Here is a 25,477-nt window from a genome sequence, read left to right on the forward strand (position 1 = left end):
GAGAGGAAATTGAGGGTTGAGAAGAGGGGAAAGAGAGGAAAGGGGACTGCAAAGCCATGCTGTTGCTAACGGGTACCCCGCACCCCTGGGACCTCTAAAGCACCTTAGGAGCCACAATCCGAAGCCGGTGGTCAGGACACCCCAGGGATGCTGTTCCAGGGCCTGAGGAGGTCCGGGGTGATGACGTTAGTCCCAGCTCCACAGGATACTGTGACTTGGGGTGAGTCACCCCTCATCTCTGAGCTTCAGTCCCCCGTCTGCATAATGCAGAAAATACCACCTGCCCCTCCTGTCCTGCAGGGCTACTGAGGGATCTGGCCAAGTCGTGGACACAGAAGCACTTGGCAGGGCCCAGGGGAGGAAGCAGACCTGGATACCCCGAAGAGACTCAGGCAGGGGGACAGAAGACGTGGGAGACCTGGATTCGAGTCCTGGCTCTGCCCCTGGTTCACGGGGCATGCTGGGCAAGCCCTGTCTCTTTTTCTAGGAGTCAGTTTCCTCCTTTAAGAAACTGAGATGGCCACAGTTCACACAACTCAAACAACAAAAAAGCAAAACCACTCCACAAACCACTCCACAAAAAATAAAAACACACTCAAAAAAAAAAAAAAAAAAAAAAAGAAAGAAAATAAGAAAAAGCCGGCCCTTTCCCCAAAACCTCAGTGCCACGGGGGCCAAGGACACAGCCCAGCCCCAGGGGCTGCTGAGGCCTTGCCCACCATCCACTGGCCCCAGACAGGGGTCTTTTACCTTCACAGAAGCTGCTGACTGGCGAAGAGTGCCCGATGAATAACCACAGAGAAACTATAACAGGAACCACAGTGCAGGGCGAGAGGGGGCAGGGAGCAAGGAGAACGTGGTGGGTCAGCAAACAGAGCAACATCCACCAACGAGAAAGGAGGCCCTCGAGGCAGAGATCTGGGCCCCTGGGGCCGGCGCAGGGCAGGCGCCTGGACAGGCACCGAGGGGGCAGTGGCTCTGCCCTCCCTGTGAGTCCCTCTGTGTGCCCTTCAGGAAGCCATGGGACAGGAAGAAAATGTGAAATAAAAGGCATACCATCCTGCAGGAAACAGCACTCTAGGGACAAAGGAAATGCCGAGGGTGGGAAATTCTGCACCCCTGCGTGGGGCCCAGGGCTGGGGCACACAGACCCTTTGTGTTTGTTTCTCTGCATACCGGCATCCATCCTTGTCTTTGAGGATAGATGTGCTCCCTCCTCCCAGGCTCCCTGTGAGCTGCTGGGCATCCAGTTTGGGGCACCTGCCCAGTAAACCATGTCCTGATCAGGCTCTGCTCTGTGACCTCTCATGTCATCCTTCTCTGGGCCTTGTGCCCTCCCCTGAGTTGGTATAGCAGGAGGACCAGATAGGAGGATAGTGGAGGCCCCGGGTTTCTCCTGGAACCACAGCAAAGCCCTGTCCCCTCTCTGTGGCCAAAGGTGCACAGGGAAAAACTTGCACAAGGGTGGGCCGAGGTACAGGCCTAGCTTCCCGGGGAAGGGGTGGGGGGGGCCCTTCCTGCCCAACAGAGACCCCGCCCCCACGTTACCATGGCGACATCGGCCTGGAAGATCTGCTTGATGAACTTGTTTCTGGAGGAGTGGACCAGCTGGATGATGTCTCCATGCAGGGTGTCCCGGTTCTTCTCCAGGAAGCCTGGGCAGGGGCAAGAAGCAGTCACACCTCGAGCACTGCAGCAGCCTCTTCCTGACAAGCCTCAGCGCCTCCCCAAATCCTCGCCGTCTGAGCCAGGAAGACCCTCAAACTTCACTGAGTTCAACCACGTCCATTTTCCGGTGGGCCACACCAGAGCCTGGAGAGGGCAGTGGCCTGCCCGACATCACAGAGAAAGCGAGGGGCAGAGCCAGACCTCCCTCTCCCTCACCACACAGCCCCCTTTTCCAGATCTGTTCAAAGAGAAGGGCAGAAGACCTCGGCCCCCTGGTCGGGCAGGGATGCCTTCCCCAGTGAACCACCCACAACACCAGCCTTAGTCTTTTGAATGAAAGTATCAAAAGCCCTTGTTAATTACAGCATGTCCCCTGGAAGAGAACACGTGCTGATCTAGTTCCAGCTAATAGTACAGGAATTTAAAATACCTTGAATTTGCCCAGTGCACTCTGTTTTACCAAGGGTCCTCACAGCACTGATGCTCACAACCCCCCCTGTATTTGTGTGGTGGGCAGAGATTGTCTTCCCCATCCCACAAGGGTGGAAACCAATGCTCAGAGGAGCTGAGCTAGTTATCTAACACCACACAGCAAGCCACGAGCAGAGTTAAGATTTGAACGTGGGACTCCTGGCACCAGCCCGGAGAGGCTCCTCTCCACCATACAGATCCCCAAGAGGGCTGCTAGTCCCAGGGACTGAGTTAAGGAACTGGTTAATGGCGGGGGTTGGGAGAGGGGGCTTGATAGGGCGGGGTGGAACATGGAGTGCCCAAGGGCTGGGGATGCCTGCCTGGCGAGGAAGAACACTGCAGAGAAGCAGGACCCTTACCCTGTGGGACTCAGGCCGCCCTGGCTTGCAGACAGCACAGAGACCCAGTGCAGGGAGGCCCGCCTAGTGTCTGGGGAGGGGGGTGTCCCAGGAGGCACTCAGCAGAGGAAGGGTGGGTTTTGGAGTTGGGATGGAATTGCGGGTTCTAATGGAAAGTCTCAGACTCACTCTGGGGCCCTAGGATGGTCCCCTTCCGGACCTCAGCCTCCTCATTTGTCAGAAGGGAATGAGGATACCCATAAGCTCTTGCTTGGCTTCAGATCACCTAATACCACCTGCTTCATAAATGAAATGCCGAATTAAAACAGTACTTTGCGAACCAGGAAACGCTGGCAGAATTGTTTAAAGCAGCTCAAAACTGGTTAGTGACTTTAGGCAAGTCATTTCCCTCTCTGTGCCTCAGTTTTTAAATCCATGAAGTAGGGGCGCCTGGGTGGCACAGTCGGTTAAGCGTCCGACTTCAGCCAGGTCACGATCTCGCGGTCCGGGAGTTCGAGCCCCGCGTCAGGCTCTGGGCTGATGGCTCGGAGCCTGGAGCCTGTTTCCGATTCTGTGTCTCCCTCTCTCTCTGCCCCTCCCCCGTTCATGCTCTGTCTCTCTCTGTCCCAAAAATAAACGTTGAAAAAAAAAATTAAATAAAAAATAAATCCATGAAGTAGATAATTTTAATTTTATATTTAATTTAATTTATATTTTTATATTTAATTTAATTAATTAAATTATTTTATATTTAATTTTATATTTAGTTTATAATTTATATTTATAAATATAATTATAAATATAATGTATATTTAGTTTAATTAGTTTATAATTTAATTATAGTTATAATTTTATAACTTTGTGCAGAGTCCACTCAATATTCTCATCTGTATTCTCAGCAAAAGCATGAAGTCTGACACATAATAGATCTCAGTGAATATAGGTTGAACTGAACTGAAAAATACAATCCTCAGGGTGCCTGGGTGGCTCAGTCGGTTAAGCATCTGACTCCAGCTCAGGTCACGATCTCATGCTTCACGAGTTCGAACCCCGCATCCGGCTCTGTGCTGACAGCTCAGAGCCTGGAGTCTACTTCGGATTCTGTGTCTCCCTCTCTCTCTCTTCCCCTCCCCAGCTTGCTCTCAGTTTGTTTGTGTGTCTGTCTCTCTCTCTCAAAAATAAACATTAAAAAAAAAAACACACACACAATCCTCTACTACTCCTAACAACAGACACATTTGTTTTCCCAAATGTCCTTCAGACATAGCGTTGACCTCCTTTTTAACAGCAGGGTTGGATCTCACAGTCCAATAGTTGAAGGAGGGCTGGGAGCCTTCAGATTCCATCCCTTCAGTCTGGCTCACTGGTATACTTATCAGTATATATGAGGGGTGCCTGGGGGCTCAGTCGGTTGAGCGTCTGACTCTTGATTTCAGCTCAGGTCATGATCCCAGGATCATGCTATTGAGCCCCAATTCAGGCTCTGTGCTGAGTGTAGAGCCTGCTTGGGATTCTCTCTCTCTCCCTCTGCCCCTCCCTGACTCTCTCATGCTCACTCTCTAAAATAAAAAAATTAAAAAATTTTTTTTAAATAAAAAAACAAGGAAGTATGAAATCAATAGCTCTTTGCTTGTTTGTTTCGATTTTCACTGGCCTGAGACTGCACATGGGACCCTTTGAGACACACACCACAGCCGATATCCATCCAAGGACGCGGTCCTCTAGACCAGGACGGTAGGGGTGGAGCTGCAAGGGCAATCTGCGATTCCAAGTGGGGTGAACCTGACGTGTTCTGACTCTCTTCTTCACCTCTAGCTTTAAAATGAACCCAACTGCACGTCCCAGCAGCAAGGAGGAGGTATCCCCTTCAAAGCTTACACTTAGTCGTGTTGCTGAGAGTTTGGGTGAATAACAGGGCTGGTTCCAGGCCCAGATTTGCACCTCATGGGCCATGTCAGGAAAGACCATTAACTTTCCCTTCTGAGCCTCAGCTTTCCCATCTGTACAAAGGAGCACTAAGCCCACCCGAAAGAATTGAAAGCAGGGACTCAGATACTTGTACACCCATGTTGGTGGCAGCACTATTCACGATAGCCAAAAGGTGGCAACAACCCAAATGTGCATCAAGAGATGGATGAATACACACACACACACACACACACACACACACACACACACACACATACACAGAGAGAGAGAGAGAGAGAGAGAAATATTATTCAGCCATTAAAAAGGAAGGAAATTCTGACACATGATACAACACGGATGAAACTTAAGGACATGCTGAGAGAAATAAGCCAGACACAAAAGGGTAAATACTGTACGATTTCACTTACAGGAAGTCAGAGTCAGACACATAGATATGATATAGATATGATATAGAAACAGAATAGAGGTAACCGGGGCTGGGGAGAATGGGGAGTTATTATTTAATCAGCACTTATCTGGGGTGATGAACAGGCTCTGGAAATGGATATGGGTGATGGCTGCACGATATCGTGAATGTACTTAATGCCACTGAATTTTAGCCTTAAAAATTGTTAACATGGTACATTTCATATACTTCACCACAATTGATTAAAATCTCTGTAAGAAAGGAAGAGCACTGGGCCCAGTGTTTCCTAAGGCCCCTTCCCTCTCTGTATTCCCACCCCCGTTCTGGGCAGGAGAAGGGGAGGATCAGAGAGGGCACAGGAGAGGAGACCCCAGCCCCAGACAGCCCGCTTGTACCTTGGCTCTCATAGTAGACGACGCCTGCAAAGTGGTTGATTCCAAACTGAGTCTCATGGTTGTTCTTGGGGGGGATGTAGTTCGAGTTCAGCTTGTGCTGGGAGTTCAACTTATGCAACATGGTGGTGTCCGTGCCCTGTGGGAACCGAGCGCCGTGGTCAGCCCCCTCCCCCCCACCCCTCCCTCTCCCAGGTCCTTCTGCCTTTGCCGCCCAGGCCTTTGCACCCCCTCTTCTGTCTTTCTCAGGAGCTCCCTCCCTTCATTGGTACCCCACACAGGAACTCTCTGGGCCTCCATTTCCCTATCTGTTAAGTGGGTGCATTGGAACTACAGTCCAGTGTAGAAGATCTATTTCCCACAATGAAAGTCATGGGAGCAGTACCCGCCCCCGCCCCGAGACACATTCCATGTGTGGGGCACCTATTCTGTACCAGCTATTAGCTTAAATCATCATCGTTTGGTCCAGGACCCTGTGGACCGTAGGTGATCCCCAGATGTCAGACAAATGCACCTGAATCGGCCTCAGAGCCACCCTGAGAGGCATGGGTCATCAGTCCCATTTCGCAGATGAGGAAAGTGGAGGCTCAGAGTGTGAGGGGATGTTTTGCACGGGCTCCAACAAGGGCAGGCCCACCTTGGGGAACTTGCTCTCCTCGTCGATGAGGGAGATGATGTTCATGGGCTTGTTGGCGATCATGTCCAGAGCGTCCTGGTTGTCAGTGAACTCGATGTGCAGCCAGTCGATGCTCTCCAGGTCGTACTCCTCCTGCTCCAGCTTGAACACGTGCCGCACAAAGAACTGCTGCAGGTGCTCGTTGGCGAAGTTGATGCAGAGCTGCTCGAAGCTGCAGGGTGCACAGGGCACGGGTGAGGTGCTGGCCTGGCCTGGGCCCCATGTACAGCACACCCTTGGCCACGCGGTGCTCCCATCACGGGATCTCCAGCCTCTGAGGCGGGCACCATTGTCAAGACCCGCCCCCCCCATCCCGGAGGTGGAGAAGGGGACACTGAGTCAGAAGAGAGGGCTACCAGGTGGGCACCAAATCCCTGGAAGAGCACCTGGGAGAGGAAGAGCCAAGGCACTGGGTAGGGGCGGGCAGAGAGGGGCGTGAAGAGGGATCCAAAGCCATCAGGGGAGGTGGGAAGTCGGCTGATGAGATTCAGGTTTAAAGGCAGAGATGTGACACCTGTTATGTCCATGTTGTGAAAGAAAATTCCCACAGAGCAGAGCCCCTTGTGGTACCTGTTCACAGCAAAGTTCTCGAACCCAAAGATGTCCAGGAGGCCGATGGACCGGCGAGAGCTCTTCACTTCCTGGGAGGGGGGCTTGTAAATTGCTGCATTGATCTTGTCCACTATCCACACAAAGAGCCGCCCGTAGATGCCCTGCGAGGGGGCTGTGTCAGCCGCTGTGCCCAGCATGCCCTCCCCAGAAGATCCCGGGCCGTCATGGCCTCACTCAGCCCCTTCTGTGCTATTTGAAACCCCCTAGCCTTTCCTCAAGCTTTTCCCTTTGCCTTGGATCACCCTTTCCTGCTAGGACAATTCCTTCTCCTTGTCAAAGCTCTGTCAAGCCTTCCTAACCTCGAAGTTTGGGAAGAAGCCCTCATTTGGGCTCCCATATCTCCATCCATCTCTGTCTCCCTAACAGCACCAAACCTGGTGTGAGGCGGGGGGGGTGGCAATCTGGACTGTGGAAATGGAAAGGACTGGGGGCCCTCTCCACCTGACCTGGTCCACCTTCAGTGTCTTCCTTAGAGAGACCAGAGAGGGTATTCTCTGGGCTGGGAATAGCACAGCAGACCAAGTACCCAAAGAATGTGACCCAGTATGAGGCCCCATGGGGCTGGAGAGCAGAGCAGGCCAGGGGTGGAGGGCCTGAGGAGACCAGGGCTGGCAGGGCTCCTGAGGAGCATAACAGCCCCTTGTAGGATGAACAGAGCTCAGGAGAAGGCAGACTCTTGCTTAGGCCCCCCCAGAGAGCCAGTGGGCAGGATGCAAACCCAAGAGCAGGTAGGGGTCCAGGCCCAGATGTCCTTCTAGCTCCTTGGACTAACCCCCTCCTGCCCATATCAACAACCTAACACCCCAAGGGGTGGAGTGAGCCAGTGCCACTCCACAAACGGCCCACCTTGACGAAGGCATCTCGTACATCCAGCGCCTGCTCCCTGCTGAGCGGGGTGGATACCGTCTCCCCGCGGGTGATGAGGGTGCGGCTGGTCAGACAGTTCATCAGGTCTGGGGGGTTCACCTGGCAGGGCAGCATCCAGGCGCTCAGCCAGCCACCCGCAGCCCATCCCTCCCTCCCCCCACACCGGAGAACTCCCCTCCCCCTGTCCAACCAGGCCTTGCTCAAACCATTTCCTCCACTGAGAACACCTTCCCCACAGCCAGATACCCCCCAAATGTCAAACCCCACCCAAACACTACCCAGAAGGACTGCTCTCTCCTTGACAGCCTTAGCATGTTACCTGGCCCTCTTAGGACTGGGGCAGACCCTGGCTTTATTCATCCCAGTTTTCAAACCCAGGGCAGAGCCTAGTAACCCTTGGCTAAAACACCAACGGGCCGGCTCACCCCAGATCCCCTGCGCCCTACCTCATCCCCAGGAGCAGTGGGGCTAGGGCGGCAAGGCTCCTGGGTGCTGGGCTCCACTCCCCCTCTGAGACCCGTGCCCAGCACAGATCCTACCTACCCACAGTTGGTTCTCCACATTGAACTTCCAGAATTCTCCAAAGCAGACGGCCCCAGCTTCCAGGTTCCCACATCCCCAGCCCCCTGAACCTGAGTCAAAATTGTCCCTCTGAGAGAAACAGAAGCAGCCCTGGAGACAGAAGGCTGGACACTGACCTCAAGCAGGGACGCAGCTGTAGCCAGGGATGGGGAGAAGAGGACCTCACAGGCATCCAGGTTTTCAAACGTGCGGGCTGTCGGCAGCAAGGGGGCGCAGGGTCAGGAGAAGGAGGGCAGACATGGGGGAAAAGGGCAGGCTAGGAGGGCCAGGCTGTCAGGGGTCCTGCTTTGTCCACAGAGGCCATCAGCACTGCGATCAAATGCTTCTCTGGGTCAATGTATGTTCTCATCATGAGCTATAGGCACCCTGAGGGCAGGAACTGTGTATGCCCAGCACCTGGCATCATGCCTGGCATCCAAGTGGAGACACTGACAGTCATGCCCCTCTCCCCTCGTACTCCTCCACCCTAGATGCCCAGAGTGCTCAGTGGCAGCCCTGGCTCCTATGAAGCAGGGTTTGTACCTGCTGGGACGGAAACTGAGCCACAATCCCCCACAGGTGGGGCTAAGAGCCACAGGTGGCTAGGTGCTGAGCTGCCTTTGGACTCCGTGCAGGCGTGGGGTGGAGTGGGGTGGGGGTGCACCATCCGGGCCCCTCACCCTCATACTGCAGGTTGCCCAGGTGCAAGATGGAAGCCAGGAGCTTCGAGATCTCCCAGTTCTCAGTGTCTGTGAACATGAGCACCTTCATTGCTGAGCGGATGTTGGCGTACTCCTGGCTGTCCTCCCGGCCCTCGCAGGTTATGCAGTTACCCTGGTGGGAGGGGTGGGAGAGTGGGGTGCAGGAGGGCATCAGCAAGGCCGTAGGGACCCCCAGAGGGGCAGTACCTGGGATGCAGGGCCCCCTCTGCCAGGCCGAGCCAATCTGAGATGCTGGGCACTGACAGGACTCTGCCTCATGACGTGTGCCCACGAGACACGTGTGTGCGCACGTAGCTTCTTATCCAGCTCCAGGAAGTGTCTGGGAAGGCCTGTCACACCTATAGCACATACACTCCTTTGTTGTCCCACGTTCCTCATTTGCATCCATGTGGCCTGGCCCAGCCCAGCCATGGGTTCTCCTCAGGGCTAAGGAAGCTGGTACCCCCCGAGCCTGTTTGTACACACACACCCCCCCTCCAACCAATGCTGGGTGGCAGCCACGGTCCTGGGGCCCACTTCTCGCTGGTGGCCAGCCAGCAGCAAGAGGCTGGCACCAGGCTCTGTGACCAGCGAGGCTGAAGCTGCAACAGCCTGTGCCCTATAGTCTTGGGGGTCCAGGCAGAGATCTCGGTCTTCACATCCTCGAAGGCTGAACTAATAGCACGTGTGTGCAGGCAGGTCTGTGCACGTGTACACGTGGGCGTGTGTGTCTATGCGTCCCCAGGTCTAGGAGGTCTATGCATATTTAGGAACGTGTAGATCTGTGATGACAATTCATCTAGATGCACGTGCAGCTGGGAAAACGCCCAAGGTCGGGACAGGCCTTATGGCACATACAAGCCCAGAGTTGCCTGGGGCAGTCAGGGGACAAGGGGAAAGCCCACACGGAGGATCCCGCCCGCCAGGCCTGGAGCTGGGGAGCGGCCGAGTGGACTGCCCCCGACCTCGCTGGGACAGGTGTCTCCCTCCCTGGTGCCCTGCCCAAGCCTCACCATAGCCAAGTAGTTATAGTCTGTGGCCTGGCCCAGGCCCAGCTTCTTCTTCTGATCCGCACTCATGCCCTCCAGCATGCAGTAGAACACGTGGTAATTTCTTTCATCAGGAGCCTGAAAATGGGGTACAAGGTGTTGGGGGGCAGGGGCAGGAAGAGGCATCAGAAACCAGACAGTCAAGACTGAGACATGGTTTACTGTTTTACCAAATGACTTCCACAAAAAAGCCCCCACGGGTAGGTTTCGTGGCAGGAATTCAGGCCCTAAGACAAGCCGGCAGCAGCATAGGGACGATCCAGACTACACGTATCCCCCCACCCCCCACCCCTGAGGCCAGGGGTCCTGTGCGGGTCAGCTCTGCCCCGGGCTCGGGCCCACCTGACGACAGACACGTGACTTTTCCAGCAGGTACTGCTCGATCTTGGCACCCTCGATGGCACCTCGCTTGTTGAAGTGGATATCGATGTACTTCCCAAAGCGGCTTGAGTTGTCGTTGCGGATGGTCTTGGCGTTCCCAAATGCTTCGGGGTGGGGAGAGGGTCATGGGCAAGGTCAGCAACCACCCAGCCACCCAGCCCCACTCTGAGAGCCCTGGCCCTACCTTCCAGGATGGGGGTGGCTTCCAGCACCTGCTGCTCGATCCACGAGTGCTGCCCACTGATGGCCGCCAGGAACTGCAGGATCAGCTTTGTGCTCTCTGTCTTCCCTGCCCCAGACTCCCCACTGCAGGGGAGACCCAGAGAGGGGTAGGACCCGTCACAGCCCGCACTGGCCCTCTCCCTACGGGGCTTTGGCCCAAGCCGTTCCCCCACCAGCGCCTCCCCCTACCCAATCTGTAAAATAGGCTGACAATATGGACCTTTCAGGGATGGGGAGAGGCTACAGCAGCTCAGTGCTCTGCCACAGCCAAAGGTACTTTCCTTCCCCTTTATTTAGACACAGACACCCCTCCATCTATACTTGCCATAGAGCATGGCATATGTTGATGCTAGACCAATGCTCTGTCCTATTACCCTTTGCCCAGGAGAGAATAGGAACCTAAAATTTCACCTGACTATAACTTAACAGAACCCAGTAATGAACAAGGTAGGCCTCAAATGCTAACAAGAACTTTGGTGGCATTAATAGAGATATAAGGCCTGAGAAAGGGGAGGTGATTCTCCACGAGGCACTAGCAGGAGCACAAAGTTGGAGCTCCAGTCTGGTGCCGGGCTACCCACCTGATGATACAGCACTGGTCACGGCTGTTGCGTTTCATGTTGAAGTAGCAATTATCGGCAATGGCAAAGATGTGGGGGGGCATCTCCCCAATCTTCTTGTTGGTGTACTGGCGGATGTGCTCTGGTGAGTAGATGGAGAGCAGCTGGTAGGGGTTCACAGCCACTAGAATGGAGCCTGTGTACGTCTGCGGGCAAAAAGGGGCGAAGAACTCACCACTTCCCGTGAGGGAGGCTCTGACTCTAGAAAGTTCTCAGGCTCTGCCCTGCTCCATTCCTCTGGAAGGGACAGCCCTGACTTTGGAGTCACAGGACCTGGGGTCAGAATCCAGCGTCTCTAGGAGCTGAGAGTGGGGCTGTCAAACTAACATTGGGTCTAGGTGGGAGTAGGTGCTCAGTGAGATCTGATGAAGGGAGGAACAAGTGGGGAGAAAGGGAGCGTCTCTAAGTCCCCATTTTCCCTATCGTTATCTGCAAAATGGGCATAATGTAACTGTTTATAAGGATTAGGAGGTAGTGTACTTTAGAAGTCATAGCACGCTGCAGGTATTACTCAAATTACTCAAAAGTATGGTCCCCACTTTTGCCTCCAAGCCCTGTATCCCAAAGGTTTGGGGTAATATTCATAAACCAGACCGGTCTGGAGCAGAGGCTAGGTTGGTCCAGGGGGAGCGGAACCAAATCATAACAGGCTGAAGGGGCTGGGGGATGTGGTTTGGGGGCTGGGTAGGCCCCAGTCTCCATAGCACTGCCCCAGGGCAGAGGGGCCCCTGTGTTCCGGGGGACAGGACACCTCCAGCCATCCTGGCCAGCACAGGTGCAGGGACCCGGTGCACCTCAAACTACTAGGGGCCTTTCTCTCCTTGGGCTCCTCTGTCGGTGCACTAACTGGCCACCTGTGTACAAGATTTCCTGCTGTGAGGCCGGGGCCCTGCCACACAGGGGACAACATGGCCCGGGCCTCTAGCCACCAGGCAGAATAAGGTGCCCAGGGATCACTGCTCCCTCCACTTGCCCCTCCCCACCCCAGCTTGCAAAGGTCAGGCTCAGCCTATAATGGGTGATGGATATATTGACATCCGGGCCTGGAGAGACTGAAGAAAGGTGTGACCGCCAACGGGAAGTGACAGTCGGGCCCCTGTCGCCTCCCACCAAGGGCTTAGTGCATCACCCCAGAAGCCTCAGCCCAAGGTAGCCATGCAGGGAAAGTGCTGCTGCCAGCACCCCATTTCAGGGGAAACGCCCCAACCAGGGCCGGCTATGGCTGTGCGAAGCAGCCCTGGGCTGCACAGCCCAGACCTGGGTTCCAGTTCTGGCTCTACCTGGCCTGGGTCAGGAGAACTGGTCATTTAGTGCCCTTCTCTGGGCCCTGGAGGATGCTCCCCTGCCATCCGGGCTCTCCTTCCAAGCAGCCCCATGCCAGAAGCAGCAGAGCCTGACCGTGCTGACCACCCCACTGCCTGCAAGAGCCCAAGCAGGCAGAGGTAGGGTGGAGTGGGGACGCAGGCTGAGGGACCGGCCAGGCCAAGCATGTACGGACAGCCAGAGCCAGCTCTGTGTCACACTCACCCGCCCTCCACAGTTGGTCTGAGGTTGGAAAGTGGGGAACAGGAGACAAGGGAGCTGGTCAGTGGGGAATGGGGACATAAGGGCATTCTCCACTAAGAACACCCCACACAGCCCAGGGCTGGGCTAACTTCTCAGATCAGAGCCCACGAACCTCCAGCTCCAGGGCACTCAGACCCATCATCTACAGCTCAGCCCTGCCTGGCTATGGGAGCCCGCTGACCGTCTGTCCCCACGCGGGGGAGTCAGCCGCAAAGAACATATCTTTGGCAGATCGCTTTGCTTCTCTACACCTCAGTCTGCTCATCTGTAAAGGGGGGATGGTTAACACTTAGCTCCCAGGGCTGTGGAATGACTGAAGGGCTTACATAACCTTTGACATGTGCCTGCTTATGGAGTAGCTGTCCTTAAGTGCCTCCTTCCTTTCTTCTTGGTGGTTCCTTAATAACATGGCACCGAGGGGCGCCTGGGTGGCTCAGTTGGTTAAGCGTCCATCTTCGGCTCAGATTGTGATCTCACAGTTCGTGAGTTCAAGCCCCACGTCAGGCTCTGTGCTGACAGCTTGGAGCCTGCTCCAGATTCTGTGTCTCCCTCTCTCTCTGCCCCTGCCTGCTCATGCGTTCTCTCTCGCTCTCTCGCTCTTAAAAACAAACATGTAAAAAATAAAAAAAAAATTTTAAATAACTTGACACCAAACCGCCTGGTCTGTGATCGCCATGTGGCAAGAGGCTGGCTCCAAGCAGTCCTTTAAGGACCCTCCACTGAGACACATGGGGAGGCTGACAGAACATCCTGGGAGCTGGGGAGGGAAAGCTAGGGCCTGTACGAAGCAGCCGATTGATTCCTCTGGCGGGGAAGGGGGTGCGGTGTGGGGAGAGGGGGAGTGAGGGCTGGTCGTGGGAACCAAGCACAGAGGCGTGAAAGGGCATGGCATTTGGAAGGTCTGTCGGAGAAAGGTCATCTTGGCAGCTGTGGGAAGATGAATGGTTGTCCCCGAAGCTGGAGGTAGAGACACCAATGCAGACCTAATGAGCTGGTCAACAGGGGCAGCCAGAGCCAGACAGAGGTGGCCCTGGGAGCAAGCTCGGTGACCAAGTGCCAGACCGGCCAGTGCCAAGAGGATGCGCAGATACACTCCGAGAAGCCTTCCTGCGGCGGGCCTTGGGCCCTCCTCTCCGCTGCACGGCTTCCAGGGCCCTTCCCGCTCCACCCACAGCCCAGAGAGCCCTCTGGAACAGCAGCCCCCAAGCCCCTGCCTCTTGGACATCCCCCCTTCCGTCCACACGCCTGCCCAGACTGGACCCCACCCTCCCCTCCAACCCTGCTCCCTCTCAGCCAGCCCAACTTGGCCAGCAGAGCCCCACCATCCTTCGCCCACGGCGGGACCTGGGAGGCCCCCATTGCCTCCCTCTCCTTCATACGAGTCCAACTCTCTCCATTGGCACAGCCACACCCCTGACGCTGGCCACCACGGGCTCTCAACAGACCACTGCAGGCGCCTCCCGTCTGGTTCCCAGCTTCTGTGCTACCCTCACCCCCTACAATCTACCCTCCACTCTGAGCCAGGGCCAGCTTTTTAAAACGTGGCTGTGTCACCCCCCTGCTGACAACCGTCAGGCAATTCCCCACGGCTACAGGACACAAGACGCCAGAGTCCTGGCCCTCACCAACAGCATCCCACAGCCAGGAGGCTCCCTCCATGTTAAACCTTCAGTTAGAAGCACCAACTCCATCCCCCCCGCCCCGCCCCCCGCCAGCCCAGCTAGGATGAGATGATCCCCCCCCTTCAGGAAGCCAGGCAACCTCCTATGTGCCCGCATGATCCCCATCACGTGGCCCACCTGACTCCTCTGCGATTCTGGTTCAAGGGCTCTGCCCCCTAGCCTCACTGTCCCTTCTACCCAGGCCTGGCACCGCGCATTAACTGGGGCCCAGAGGAAAGAGCAGAGAAGGGATCTGAGGGGACAGCCTGTCAGCAACTCTTAGGCAGCCTTGGTGGTTCATGGGAAAAAAGCACAGAACAGGGTAGAGAGAAATGCTACTATTTGTGCAGGAAAAAAAAATGTTTTACGTGTAATTTTATGTCATATTCAATATAGATCATAGACACAGTCTTTGTCTTGGAGGACAGATAAGAAATCGGCCATGGTTCTCTCTGTGGCAAGAGGACAACTTTCCAGCTTACAGCACGTGTGCCCATTTCAGAACAGCTAATAGAAGCAAGGCCGCTTCCGTCAGTGAGGACGTCCCCTGCCCCCCACACCGCCAAAGGGCAAGAACACCAATCTGCCAGCTGGACCCCTGTTGGGTGCAGGACGTTGCCACTGCACTTGGTTGCTGCCTGTGCTCCTCAGGAGGCCAGCGGGAGGGGTTATACAGCCCTTTCCAGATGGGAAAGCAGCCTCTGGGAAGCAGAGGGACTTCGAGATCAATTCACGAGAAGCAGGGGGCAAGCAAGGAGACTCAGGCCCGTTCTGCCCCTGCCGGTCCCCCGAGGCTCTCAGCTCTGCTCCCTGAGCCCCTCTGGCCTCCTCTCTCCCTCCAAGGGTCCGTGGTCAGCAGGGGTTAATGCCCAGCTGCCCAGCACAGGCTTCCTGCTCGAGCCTCCAGGAAGAAAAACCTGCCTTTGGGGCCATAGGTTGGGAGGGGGGGAGATAACGACTCTTTCCAAGCCAAGGACACAACACACGTGGTCTCTAGGGGCCCAAGTCCCCAAGCAGAGTTCTGGGAACCTCTCTGGAGCCAGAGACACACTCCAGGAGATGTGACAGGAATGGCTCCGCCTCTGCCAGGAAGCCATCAGGCCTGTCAGGCCTGGAGCCTCTTAGCCCGCCATGGAGACCAAAACACATCCTGGGCACACGCACCTTCCCAGAGTCACAGAGGTGCTCACCCAGAAAGTCTCCCCACTGTGTCAGAGGGAAGTCTGGGACCAGAGAGGAGCAGGGACTCCCCAAAGGCCACCTGCCAAGACTTGGACCCGGGCCGGCCTATTCAGCATCAGGGAGCCCAGAATTCCCACCAGCCATGCCCCTTGCTCCCTGTGGGACCCAGGCGTTGCCAGGTGTCTTCTGGGGGTCCTCCCCCCCTTGGGGGTGTCCAGAGCTGATTTTGGGCCCTAGGGTGCTTTCCCTCAGGCTTCTAGGGGTGGGCTAGCTGGAGTGGGCATGCCCAAGGCAGATAGTCAGGGAGAGGGCATCACCCAGCCCAGGGCTGTGAGCAGCTGTGGTAATCTGAGGAAATCCTGGGTACATGGGGCTGTGCCCAGGGTAACCCAAGCCATGAAGTGACCAGGGGTTGCCATGGTTAGGGACAGGTATGGTTTCTGAGTGGGACAATGGCCCGGTTGCTTCCTCAAAGCTCTAGTCCTACCCCATCTACCCAGTCACAGCATCAGAGAGTTGGCAAGTTGAAACCCTGTACTGGGCAATCGTTGAACATGGCTCCCCAGACCCACACACACCCAGAATCTTAGGCCCATGGACCAACTGAGCTGGGGACCCCCCCAGGTGCCATATTTTGATTTCCTGAACAAGAAGGCAACTTAGGCACCGTACCTCGAGTCGGTGTCCTACCCCCTCTCCCTCACCCAGAGAAGAGACCACCAGAAAGGTAACTGGTGAGAAAAAGTGGTATAGATCTTGGAGCTTTCTGGAGGATCCGTAAGCCTCTCGGATTCTTTTCTTTGGTCCCCTTATCAGGCTATTCAAGGACCCAAAGCTGACTTCTCTGCTAGCTCCCAGCTAGTCTATCCCCCCAAATTTCACAAAGAAGATTTGTTCTTCTCAAACTGGAGTTTTTTTCTTCCCCTCTCCTTTATGAATGTTGTGTTTGCCTTTGTTCTTTGAATCAGCCCACCAACTATCCCTCACATGTGAGGAACCAGTGGCCCTGTAAGAATCACTACACTGTGTGCAAAATAACCAATGACATGCCTCTGGTTATTCTTAGACATGGTCTGTGGGGTCTCTGGTGGGGACAACTCCCATCTGACCCAGCTTCTCCGTGTGAAGGGGTCCTCGGCCTCCTCCTGACAGGATACTGGGTCAGGACATCAGCTCTGGCAGTGGCCTCCCTGTCCCCACTTAGCTCTGGACCCAAGTGTTAGACTCCACCCAGCCCCAGGAGAGCAGCCAGAGAGAGCCTTAGGACCCTCCTGTGTCCACCTGCCATCGAGGGGGAGGAGCAATGAGGGAACCACCAAGAACTGGGGCACAGACACCAGTGGATCCCCATAGGGGATCTCTGGCCTGGGCTCGAGTTCTAGCACCATCCTCCTGTCTGGATGCTGCTGCTCATGTCTGGAGGTGCCTTCTGTGCCCTGCCCCCACTCTGGGTGAGGGAAAGGGTGAGAGGGGCTTTATCAGTGCTAAAGGGCTCCCTGTAAAAGCCACTTGTGTTTACTCAGGGGACGAATGTCAAGGGCCTCAGCACAGAGGCATAGGGGGGCCTGAAGTGGCAGAGGGTCCCAGGGTGGGGAGGGTAGCAGAGGGCCTCCCTGGAGGGTGAGTGGTCACAATTCCAGGGCTTCTGAGAGGATGGATCCCTGACCTTGACACAGCTCCTTGCTGGGATTGCTCAGGGACAACTTCAGGGCTTCCAGCCCTGTCTCCCTGGCTGCTCTTCACAGTCCTGACAACCTGAGTGACCCTGTGTCACTCACTTACCAGGCGCAGTCCTGCCTCCAGCCTCCTATCCAAGCAGTGCCCCTTCCTGAATGCTGCATCACTACCTCTGGGAACCCCGCCTTTCTCCCTAAGCTGGGAGCAAAGGCCACACTCCTACAGGCCTGCTCTGTCTGCACTTTTCAGACGCTTAGCACCACGTGTGTCTCCCAAGCATGCCCCCTATAGCAGCCTGCCCGGGGATCTGCCTGAGGGTGAGGGTGAGGGTGGGGGTGGGGGGTGTTGCTCTGTCCTGCTCTCTCTTTTTTGTGACACAGCCCTGGTTTCCCTCACCGGGAGCTGCTGGAGGGAGGCGCTGGGCCAGAGACATGCAGTGACCCCAGCACAGAGCTCTGGGCCTGGCTAAACGTCCCGCAGACTTAGTTTCCCAGTCTTAAAGTGGGACTATGGGACTAGCCCAGCAGTTTTCAGAGTGTGGCCCAGAGATCTCTGAACGCTCAGAGAACTTTCAGGAAATCTGTCATCTTTTCCCCCTCCGTATCTTTGCAGCCAGCTTTTCCTCATACCCTTCAACCCAACATCATCGCATCAGGCTGGATGTGAAGCAGATATGAGAATTAGTTGTCTCCTATTAAGCCAGACATTAAAGGTATTTGAAAAAAATATATAAAATAATACCACTCTCCTCACTACTTTTGGGGGGTATATATGCAGTTATTTTCCATAAAAATGTTTCCTATAATAGACCTTTATGGTTATTTTTTAACGTATTGATACATTTGTGAAGTTTCTCAGTTTCAAGTTCTAATATGGTAAATACCAGTAGATAAAGCCTACGTTAATAACTGCTCTGGGAGGGGTGCCTGGGTGGCTCAGTCGGTTAAGCGTCTGACTTCAGCTCAGGTCATGATCTCACACTTCGTAGGTTCAAGCCCCGTGCTGGGCTCTGTGCTGACAGCTCAGAGCCTGGAAGCCTGCTTCAGATTCTGTGTCTCCCTCTCTCTCTGTCCCTCCCCTGCTTACACTGTCTCTCTCTCAAAAATAAATAACATTAAATACAAATAAATAAAAAATAAATGTTCTTGGGAATCCTCAATTTTAAGAGCATAAAAGGTTCCCAAGGCCAAAAAGTGTGAGAGCCTGTAGACAATAGTCTCCGCGGGCCCTTCGTGTTCTGACGGTCTCTGAACCCACCTCTTGGAATCAGCTCAGTCCTGGCCGAGTGAGACTATTTGTCCTTGTCAAGTTTCAAGGTGAAAGAACGTGGAGGATGTGTATGACTGGTTCTTATAACAAGGTTTTGTGGAGTCAAGGATCATGTTCCTTCCTCCATCCCCTTGTGAGGATAGAGACTCTGGGCCCATCCTAATGTTGACCTTGAGGACCAATGGCAGGCCCCGCCCCCACAGCAAACCCAGGGTGGGACAGCCGTTCCCCATCTCTGGGCAAAGCACAGAAGCGGCTCACCCACCGGCCCAGGCCTCCCAATGGTTTCAAGGCCTAGGGAGACGCATGAACCCGGGGTGTGTACCGCTCCCTCCCCCAACCACAGACCACAGAAGCCTAGGCCCCAAAGAAAGGATGGTTCAGAACAAATGGCTGGGGACAGAGGAGCCCCTGACTACCTCGGGAGAACGGCCCCTGGCGGGTGGGCGGGGCAGCACTCACGTAGATGAGATGGTCCCGATAGCGGATGAGCAGGTTGCGCAGGATGCCAGCCTCATTGAGGTCTCCCAGGCGGATCATGTCCTCCACGCCATGGACCGACGTGGGATGCATGGGCTTGATGTGCGTGGCATTCTGCGGGGAGATCCAGTGTTCCTGTGGGGAGGCACGGTGGCTACCGTCAGGTGGTTCTTCTGGGACCCAGGCTGCGCTCTGCTGGGCAAGGGGTCCAGGAGGGGCAGGAATCCTGGGTTCACACGACCCTGGTAAAGGCCTTGTCCTTTCCCGTGGCCAAACACGGTCATTATCAGGTTTGTGCTCACGCCCACACTCTATGGACCACTCCTCCTCCTCTTAGGGAATTCTCTCTACAGACCTAAAAGATGGGCAGTGCAGGGACTTTGGCCCCACTTAGGATTCTCACAAAAGGAATTAGAGTCCCCCCAGTCTCTTCGCAGGATGGAGTGGGAAGTGTTAGTAGACTGGACTTCAAATTACACCAGAAGCGATTTCAGACAGTGCCAAGAATAAACCAACGGGCATACAGGATAGAGATAAGGGACGGAACTACCTTAGGGTGGTCAGGAACTACCTCTCCGAGGAGGTGACATTTGAGCTGAGATCTGAATGACAAGAAAGGGCCCCCTGAAGATATAGAGAGGGCATTCCAGGCCCAGGGAACAGCGAAAGCAAAGCCTCTGAGGTCGACAAAGGCAGGGCCATAGCAGTGGAGATGGAGAGAAGTAGATCTGTTTGGAATACAGCTCACAGGGCTTATGGATGAAGGTGGAGCAGGGGTGAACTTTCAGTGCGTGGGTGCTGATGCAGAAACTAGGAGAGAGGTTGCCCCGTGGCTCTTCCTATGCTCCCCTGTAGTATCTTCTCCTCGGGCAGGGGTGGCTTCTGGTGGTACGTCTGGTCAATAGCATTGGCAGTTTCAACAAACCCGCAGATGGCTCCTTCCTTCCCCAAGGTGGTCTCCAGCACCTTCTCCTCACAATCCTAGCATCTCAGGGAGGGGAGAGTCTGACTGTGCTCTGGAGTGTGGCTGCAGCCTGAATGAGCCCCCACAGCCCTCTGGGGGCCCCTCCCTGTTCCCAAATGCCAGAACCCTGGGAGCTCCAGGGGTCTGACTTTGGGGAACAGGGGAGAAGGGGACCCCTCTGCCCACACCCAGCTCAGGCCCTCAGACTTGGTGAGTTAGTGTGGTGCACCCAACATGTTCTCTCCTGCCTCCTCCTCTTCTGGGTCCCCCTCTGGGATAACCAACCCCAACAGCTAGTCACTAGCAGGAATCTGGGGCATGGGCCCCTCATCCTGTCCCATCCCCAATCCAACTGGTCACCCTGTGCTACTCATTCAACCCTCTGAAGGGCTGCTGCTGAGTGAGCAGTGCCTTCCTCGCCACCTCGAGCCCCTACTCTGATCCAGACGGCCATCTCTTCCCTGGCCCTTGCTGCCCTCCACCTCACACCCAGCTCTCCCCTGCAGTCCTACCTCCCCTGGGGGCTTCCTCAAGTACCTGTCTGATCCCATCATTCTGGGGCTCGGAGCCCTTCCCTGCTTCGCCACCCCCTTCAGCCTGGCATTCAAGGGCCAGCCTGAGGTGGACACAGGGACATGTGGCCTTTGCTCCAGCACAACCCCCCCCCCCCCCCGCCCATAGTTCTAAGCCAGAGAAGGTTGGTCTCCACTTCCCCAAATGCCTCTGTCGCCTTGCTCGTGCGGTCCCCCTTACTTCCTTTCCACCCGGCCTTTGAGGCCCCACTCAAGGTTTTCCCAGTTTCTAAAGCCTCTGCTGACAATGCTGCCCAGCCTCACATGCTCCACTCTTCCATCCCCCTCACCTCCACCACAGGCCACGTCAGGGCCTCCTCTGGGCTCGCACATTGCCTGGGTCTCCCACTGCGAGGCAGTGGTCACCCTGGGCTGCTGGTGTCTGAATGCAGTTCTGACCTCCCAACGTGCCCAAAGGCTGGGGGCTCACGGAGGCCAGATTCCAGGTCTATATCCTGGGTCCACAGGGCCTCATACATGGGCCAGACACAAATGATGTGGCAGGAAATCTGCTAGGACATGACTAACTGGTGACTACTGGACCAGTTCTGAATTAGAAGCAGGAATCCTAGTCATGGAGAGACCCTAATAGTCCCTCATACCCGCCCTCTCACTTCGCCTGGACCAGAGTAGGATGGGGGCCTGCACAATACCCTCAGAGGGACCAGGGACAGGGCTAGCCATATAGCCTACAACTCCAACTGCCCTGGCATTTCAGGGCACCTCCTGGGCCAGAAGCATTTCCATCCAGGTCAGGCCCTCACACGGCCCTCCCTGAGGCATGAATGGGCCGGATGGTGAGATCGAAGAACCCGCCTGGACTTTCCAGTCCTGAGTGGAACATTCCTCTCTCCCATTTTATCCTATTTCTTGATAAAAGCTGATCCAGTTGGAAAATTCCCTCTGCCTGGTCCCTGCTCGCGGACTTGGTGCTAGGCTCTGATGCAGGCCAGAGGGAAGAGGGTGCCTGGGCAGGCTGTCTGCCTCTCCCATTGACCCCAGCCTCTGGTCCCCATAATCCTTACCCTAACAGTTCAGCCCAGAGGTAAGAGGCGGCTCAGCCACCGCGTGACCCTGTAAGCCCTGTGCACGCCACCTGGCTTTCCTGAGCTTCCATGACCTCATCTATGAAATCGGAGTTAGAAGAACAGTCCCTTCTTCTTGGGGACACTGGGGGAATTAACTGATACACGAAAGGTCAACCTGTGTTTTACTCCCACCATGTCTAAAAAGTGCTGCTGCCTGGTAATTGCCCAACCAGGGCTGGGTATTATTACTCTAATACTTTCTGGTTTGACAGAGGAGATCTATGTTCTCATTTGTTCCTCATAAAATCCCACAGCAGAATCACCAGCCCCCATTTAATAGCGAGGAGTCACAACTCAAGTGACAAAGTGGCTTACCCAGTTAAATGGCAGAACTGAGCCTCTCCCTCCCCCTTTCCTGCACAAAGGGGACTCCCAGCTGAGGTCAGCACCCCTCAGGTCAATGTCCAGAGGCACTTATAGCACAGATCAAAGTGTAACCAGGGCACAAACTGAGACCTGGCCCTGAAGGAATGCCGGAGGGGGGGAGGAGGGGGGAGGAGGGGGGAGGAGGGGGGAGGAGGGGGTGAGGAAGGGGAAGGAGGGGGTGAGGAAGGAGGAGGAGGGGGAGGAAGGAGGAGGAGGAGGAGGAAGGAGGAGGAGGAGGGGGAGGAAGGAGGAGGAGGGGGAGGAAGGAGGAGGAGGGGGAGGGGGAGGAAGGAGGAGGAGGGGGAGGGGGAGGAAGGAGGGGGAGGGGGAGGAAGGAGGAGGAGGGGGAGGAAGGAGGAGGAGGGGGAGGAAGGAGGAGGAGGGGGAGGAAGGAGGAGGAGGGTGAGGGGGTGAGGAAGGAGGAGGAGGTGGGGGAGGAGGGGGAGGTAGGGGGAGGAGGGGGGAGGAGGGGGAGGAGGGGGGAGGAGGGGGGAGGAGGGGGGAGGAGGGGGAGGAGGGGGAGGAGGGGGAGGAGGGGGAGGAGGGGGAGGAGGGGGGAGGAGGGGGGAGGAGGGGGGAGGAGGGGGAGGAGGGGGGAGGAGGGGGAGGAGGGGGAGGAGGGGGAGGAGGGGGAGGAGGGGGGAGGAGGGGAGGAGGGGAGGAGGGGAGAGGAGTGGAGGAGGGGAGAGGAGGGGGGGAACATGGCCAATCCCAAGGACTGGGAACACATCTGGAAAAGAACTGGCCTGGTACTGAGTTTAGAGGGATGGGGAACCACGTGATCTGTAGAATAAGGAAAGGAGAGGTTTATCTGGCAATGGGAACAGCTTGGGCAAAGGCAGAATGTTAGGATCTCAATGAAGACTGGAACCATAACCATTCATTCATTCATTCAGCAAAGCTTCACAGAGAACTCTCTCTGGACAGATATCTTGTGGGGTCTCGGGGGAACCAGATGGGATTCGTCTGGTCTCGGCTGTCAAGTTAAGGGAGTCTTAGAAGTCAGAGGGGTCAGGTTGGGGGGTAGGAATGAGAGTGGGGAAGCCCCTGAAAGAGGGGGCCAGAAGCCCTGGGCCCAGTGCCACTGAGGCAAACCAGACTCTCTGACCTGCTCCCCGCCAGCCAGTCCCATCCCTCCACGCCTGCAGCCCCCACTCTCAAGTCTTTAGTGGGAACAGGTGGGAGGGGAGTTCTGGGATCCAGTGACACAGTTACAGGACACCATCTGACATGCAACATGACCCAGGTGAAATGTAAGCCTGCAGGCACGGTCCCTGGGCCCCACCCTCGGGGCTGCAGGAGGGTGCGTGCCCCTGTCTGTGCTGCCAGCTGAACCTGTGCCCCCTTCTCTGGCTGCAACCTCACAGTGGCTTCCTCTAAGGTCTTAGAACCACAGCCACCAGAATGACGGGGCAGACACTCCGGTTCTAAAGCCCAGGGACAAAAGCATGGTTTCACGGAATCTGAGCCCTAGAGTCGCCATCGAGATATTGGGAGAGGAAACACATACACAAAGGCCAGAGGTCCTGGGTGCTAATCCCAGCACCATCACTTACCAGCTGCTTGACCAGGCCTGGTGGTCCCTCTCTGTCCCGGTTTCCCCTTGGGGTAACACTGGCTGCCCTCCCTGCCTCTCACAGGTGCTGCGAGGACCCAAAGACGGAGCTTAGGCCAAAGGGCTTTGTGCATCTCACGGCAGGGGGGAGGGTCCCTGAAGACTGCAGGATGCCCCTGCCCCCCGTGTCCAGGACCTGGCTCCTGGGCTCCTGATCACTGCCCTTGCCCTGAGGAGAGCCTTCTGCTCCTTGTCACTGTACCCTCTTTTGCCCTCAGCATTCTAGGAACCCAAGACAGAAACCGGTTCTGTCTCTATATTCCCCAGCACTGGGCACAGCACCAGGTACAACCCAACTTACAGTGGGACTGAACCTCCCTGGATCCCTCATGTCCCTAAGCTGGGACCCTGTTCTCAGTACCATATCCCCACGTCCCCAAGCCACATACACATGTGCTTCCCCCATGGGTCCTGCTCCAGGCTACCGGCCTTCTCCAGGGCAGGGCCCTGACTTCATACTTTTCCATCCCTTCCCCCTCCCACTCCCCACAAGAACTTGCACCTCCTGTGTCCCTTTCCTTCAGGGCCACGAGAAGTAAAGGGTTAATGCGTGAGACTGATTCCCAGGGCAGTGCCAAGGCAGACAATGAATTCCTAGGACACCATAATCCAATAGAGCAAGACTATGGGCATTTTTAGACCGACTGACTTTATTGAGGTGTTCTCTATGTGGGACCCAACTTTTGAGTCAATAACCCAGTGAGACAGCTATTATTATCCCCATTTTATAGAAGAGGAAACCGAGGCTCGGAAGGGAAGGGGACTTGATGAAGGTTGCACAAGTAATAAGGAAGTGGGCAAGGTGGGATTTGAATCCAGGCTGTCTGACTCAAAGCACCCCTGTGGAACTTCAGCCCGGCACCACGTCCGGCCCGCCACTGTGCACGTACCCATGCCCTCCACACACCCATCTCTCATACTGCACAGAACAGACGGAGTGCTTACGGAAAATGAACTGGTAGCCTGGGCAGAGGGGAGGCAGCCTCTCGCGGAGGCAGTGGGAAAGTTCCATGGAAGAGGGGGTGTCCAAGAGGCAGGAGGAGGGGCACGGTACCGCCTCCGCCCCCTTGAGGTTGCTGCCCGGCCCCTGTCAGCCTGTGTCTTCCCACAGGGGCAGGGGAGGTAGGGGGCTACTCACATTGCCTTCATCATCCACCACCTGGATCTGCCCAGAGTCACAGAGCTTCACCACCGCTCCGATGGGCACGTCGAACTCCTGCCCAGATCTCAGGTCCATCCAGACATAATCCCCCTGTGGGTGAGAGAGAATCCCAGGCCAGGTGAGCAAGGAGGGGGATCCTGTGCCTCGGCCCTCCTACTGCCAGGGGATCCTGTGCCAACCACGGGAGAGGGAAGGAAGGGGAGCTTGCACTTGCTGGGAGCCATCCGGTGCCAGGCCCCGGGCTGGGCACTTAGGCAATGTCTTCAATCTCTCCTCTGTAACAGCCAAGTCCCCATTTCACAGATAGGTAAGCAGAGGCTCAGAGATGGGAGGAGCCAAGAGCATACAGCTGGGCAGCTTCAAACCCAGGGCTGTCCAGCACCCGGCTCTCCCCAAGGCTCTACAACCCCACACACGTACAGAAAATCTGTCGAGGCTCAGGCAGAAACACCAATTCACCCAAACCACTTCCCTTCTGTCCTAAAGGAGGCATCCCCACGGGACACCCAAACAGTCTCCATCACCTCCAGAGTCAAGTGTCATAGTCACAGGTGTGGGTTTTCTTGCAGTGACACTGCTCTGTGCTGGGCCCGGTGATATGAGTTCTACCACCCTGCCTCCTAGCTTGTGGAGGGAGAACCCTGACCTTGAGCGGGAGGGTGTCACGCTTGTGTCCCCCGCTCTCACCACACACCCAGTGAAGGCACACGGAAGCCAAATTTAAAACCCAGAGTCGGAGAAACAACCACTTTCAGCGCTGGTGCATTCCACAAATGCGTATTGAGCACCTACTGAATACAAGGCACTGATTGATCTAAAGACTGGGGATCCAGCAGTGACCACGGAGTCTACCTTCCCGTTGGGAGGAGACAGAAGACAAACAACTGAGCAAACGCGTTCACGCAATCGATCGCTGCAGATGGCGGGGAGGACGGCGAAGGGGCCAGGCACACCGAGGGTGGAGAATGACTGGGCTGGACAA

General features: G+C 55.9%; 1 protein-coding gene across 3 annotated transcripts in view; it reads right to left on the minus strand.

Annotated features, from left to right (window-relative positions):
• Nucleotides 1–25,477, minus strand: part of MYO7A (myosin VIIA) — an 85,121-nt gene that overhangs the window by 41,803 nt on the left and 17,841 nt on the right. For all 3 annotated transcript variants that reach the window (XM_047878445.1, XM_047878444.1, XM_047878443.1), the window contains 13 exons: nucleotides 24,472–24,585; nucleotides 18,711–18,863; nucleotides 10,855–11,039; nucleotides 10,236–10,357; nucleotides 10,013–10,155; nucleotides 9,635–9,748; nucleotides 8,601–8,754; nucleotides 8,058–8,134; nucleotides 7,339–7,458; nucleotides 6,451–6,593; nucleotides 5,842–6,052; nucleotides 5,208–5,343; nucleotides 1,549–1,655 (listed from right to left, as the gene is read on the minus strand). In XM_047878445.1, coding sequence (XP_047734401.1) covers nucleotides 1,549–1,655; nucleotides 5,208–5,343; nucleotides 5,842–6,052; nucleotides 6,451–6,593; nucleotides 7,339–7,458; nucleotides 8,058–8,134; nucleotides 8,601–8,754; nucleotides 9,635–9,748; nucleotides 10,013–10,155; nucleotides 10,236–10,357; nucleotides 10,855–11,039; nucleotides 18,711–18,863; nucleotides 24,472–24,585 — 1,779 coding nt within the window. The remainder of the gene's footprint in view (nucleotides 1–1,548; nucleotides 1,656–5,207; nucleotides 5,344–5,841; nucleotides 6,053–6,450; nucleotides 6,594–7,338; nucleotides 7,459–8,057; nucleotides 8,135–8,600; nucleotides 8,755–9,634; nucleotides 9,749–10,012; nucleotides 10,156–10,235; nucleotides 10,358–10,854; nucleotides 11,040–18,710; nucleotides 18,864–24,471; nucleotides 24,586–25,477) is intronic.

Source organism: Prionailurus viverrinus, chromosome D1 (assembly GCF_022837055.1).
Source record: "Prionailurus viverrinus isolate Anna chromosome D1, UM_Priviv_1.0, whole genome shotgun sequence".
Taxonomy (NCBI): Eukaryota; Metazoa; Chordata; class Mammalia; order Carnivora; family Felidae; genus Prionailurus; species Prionailurus viverrinus.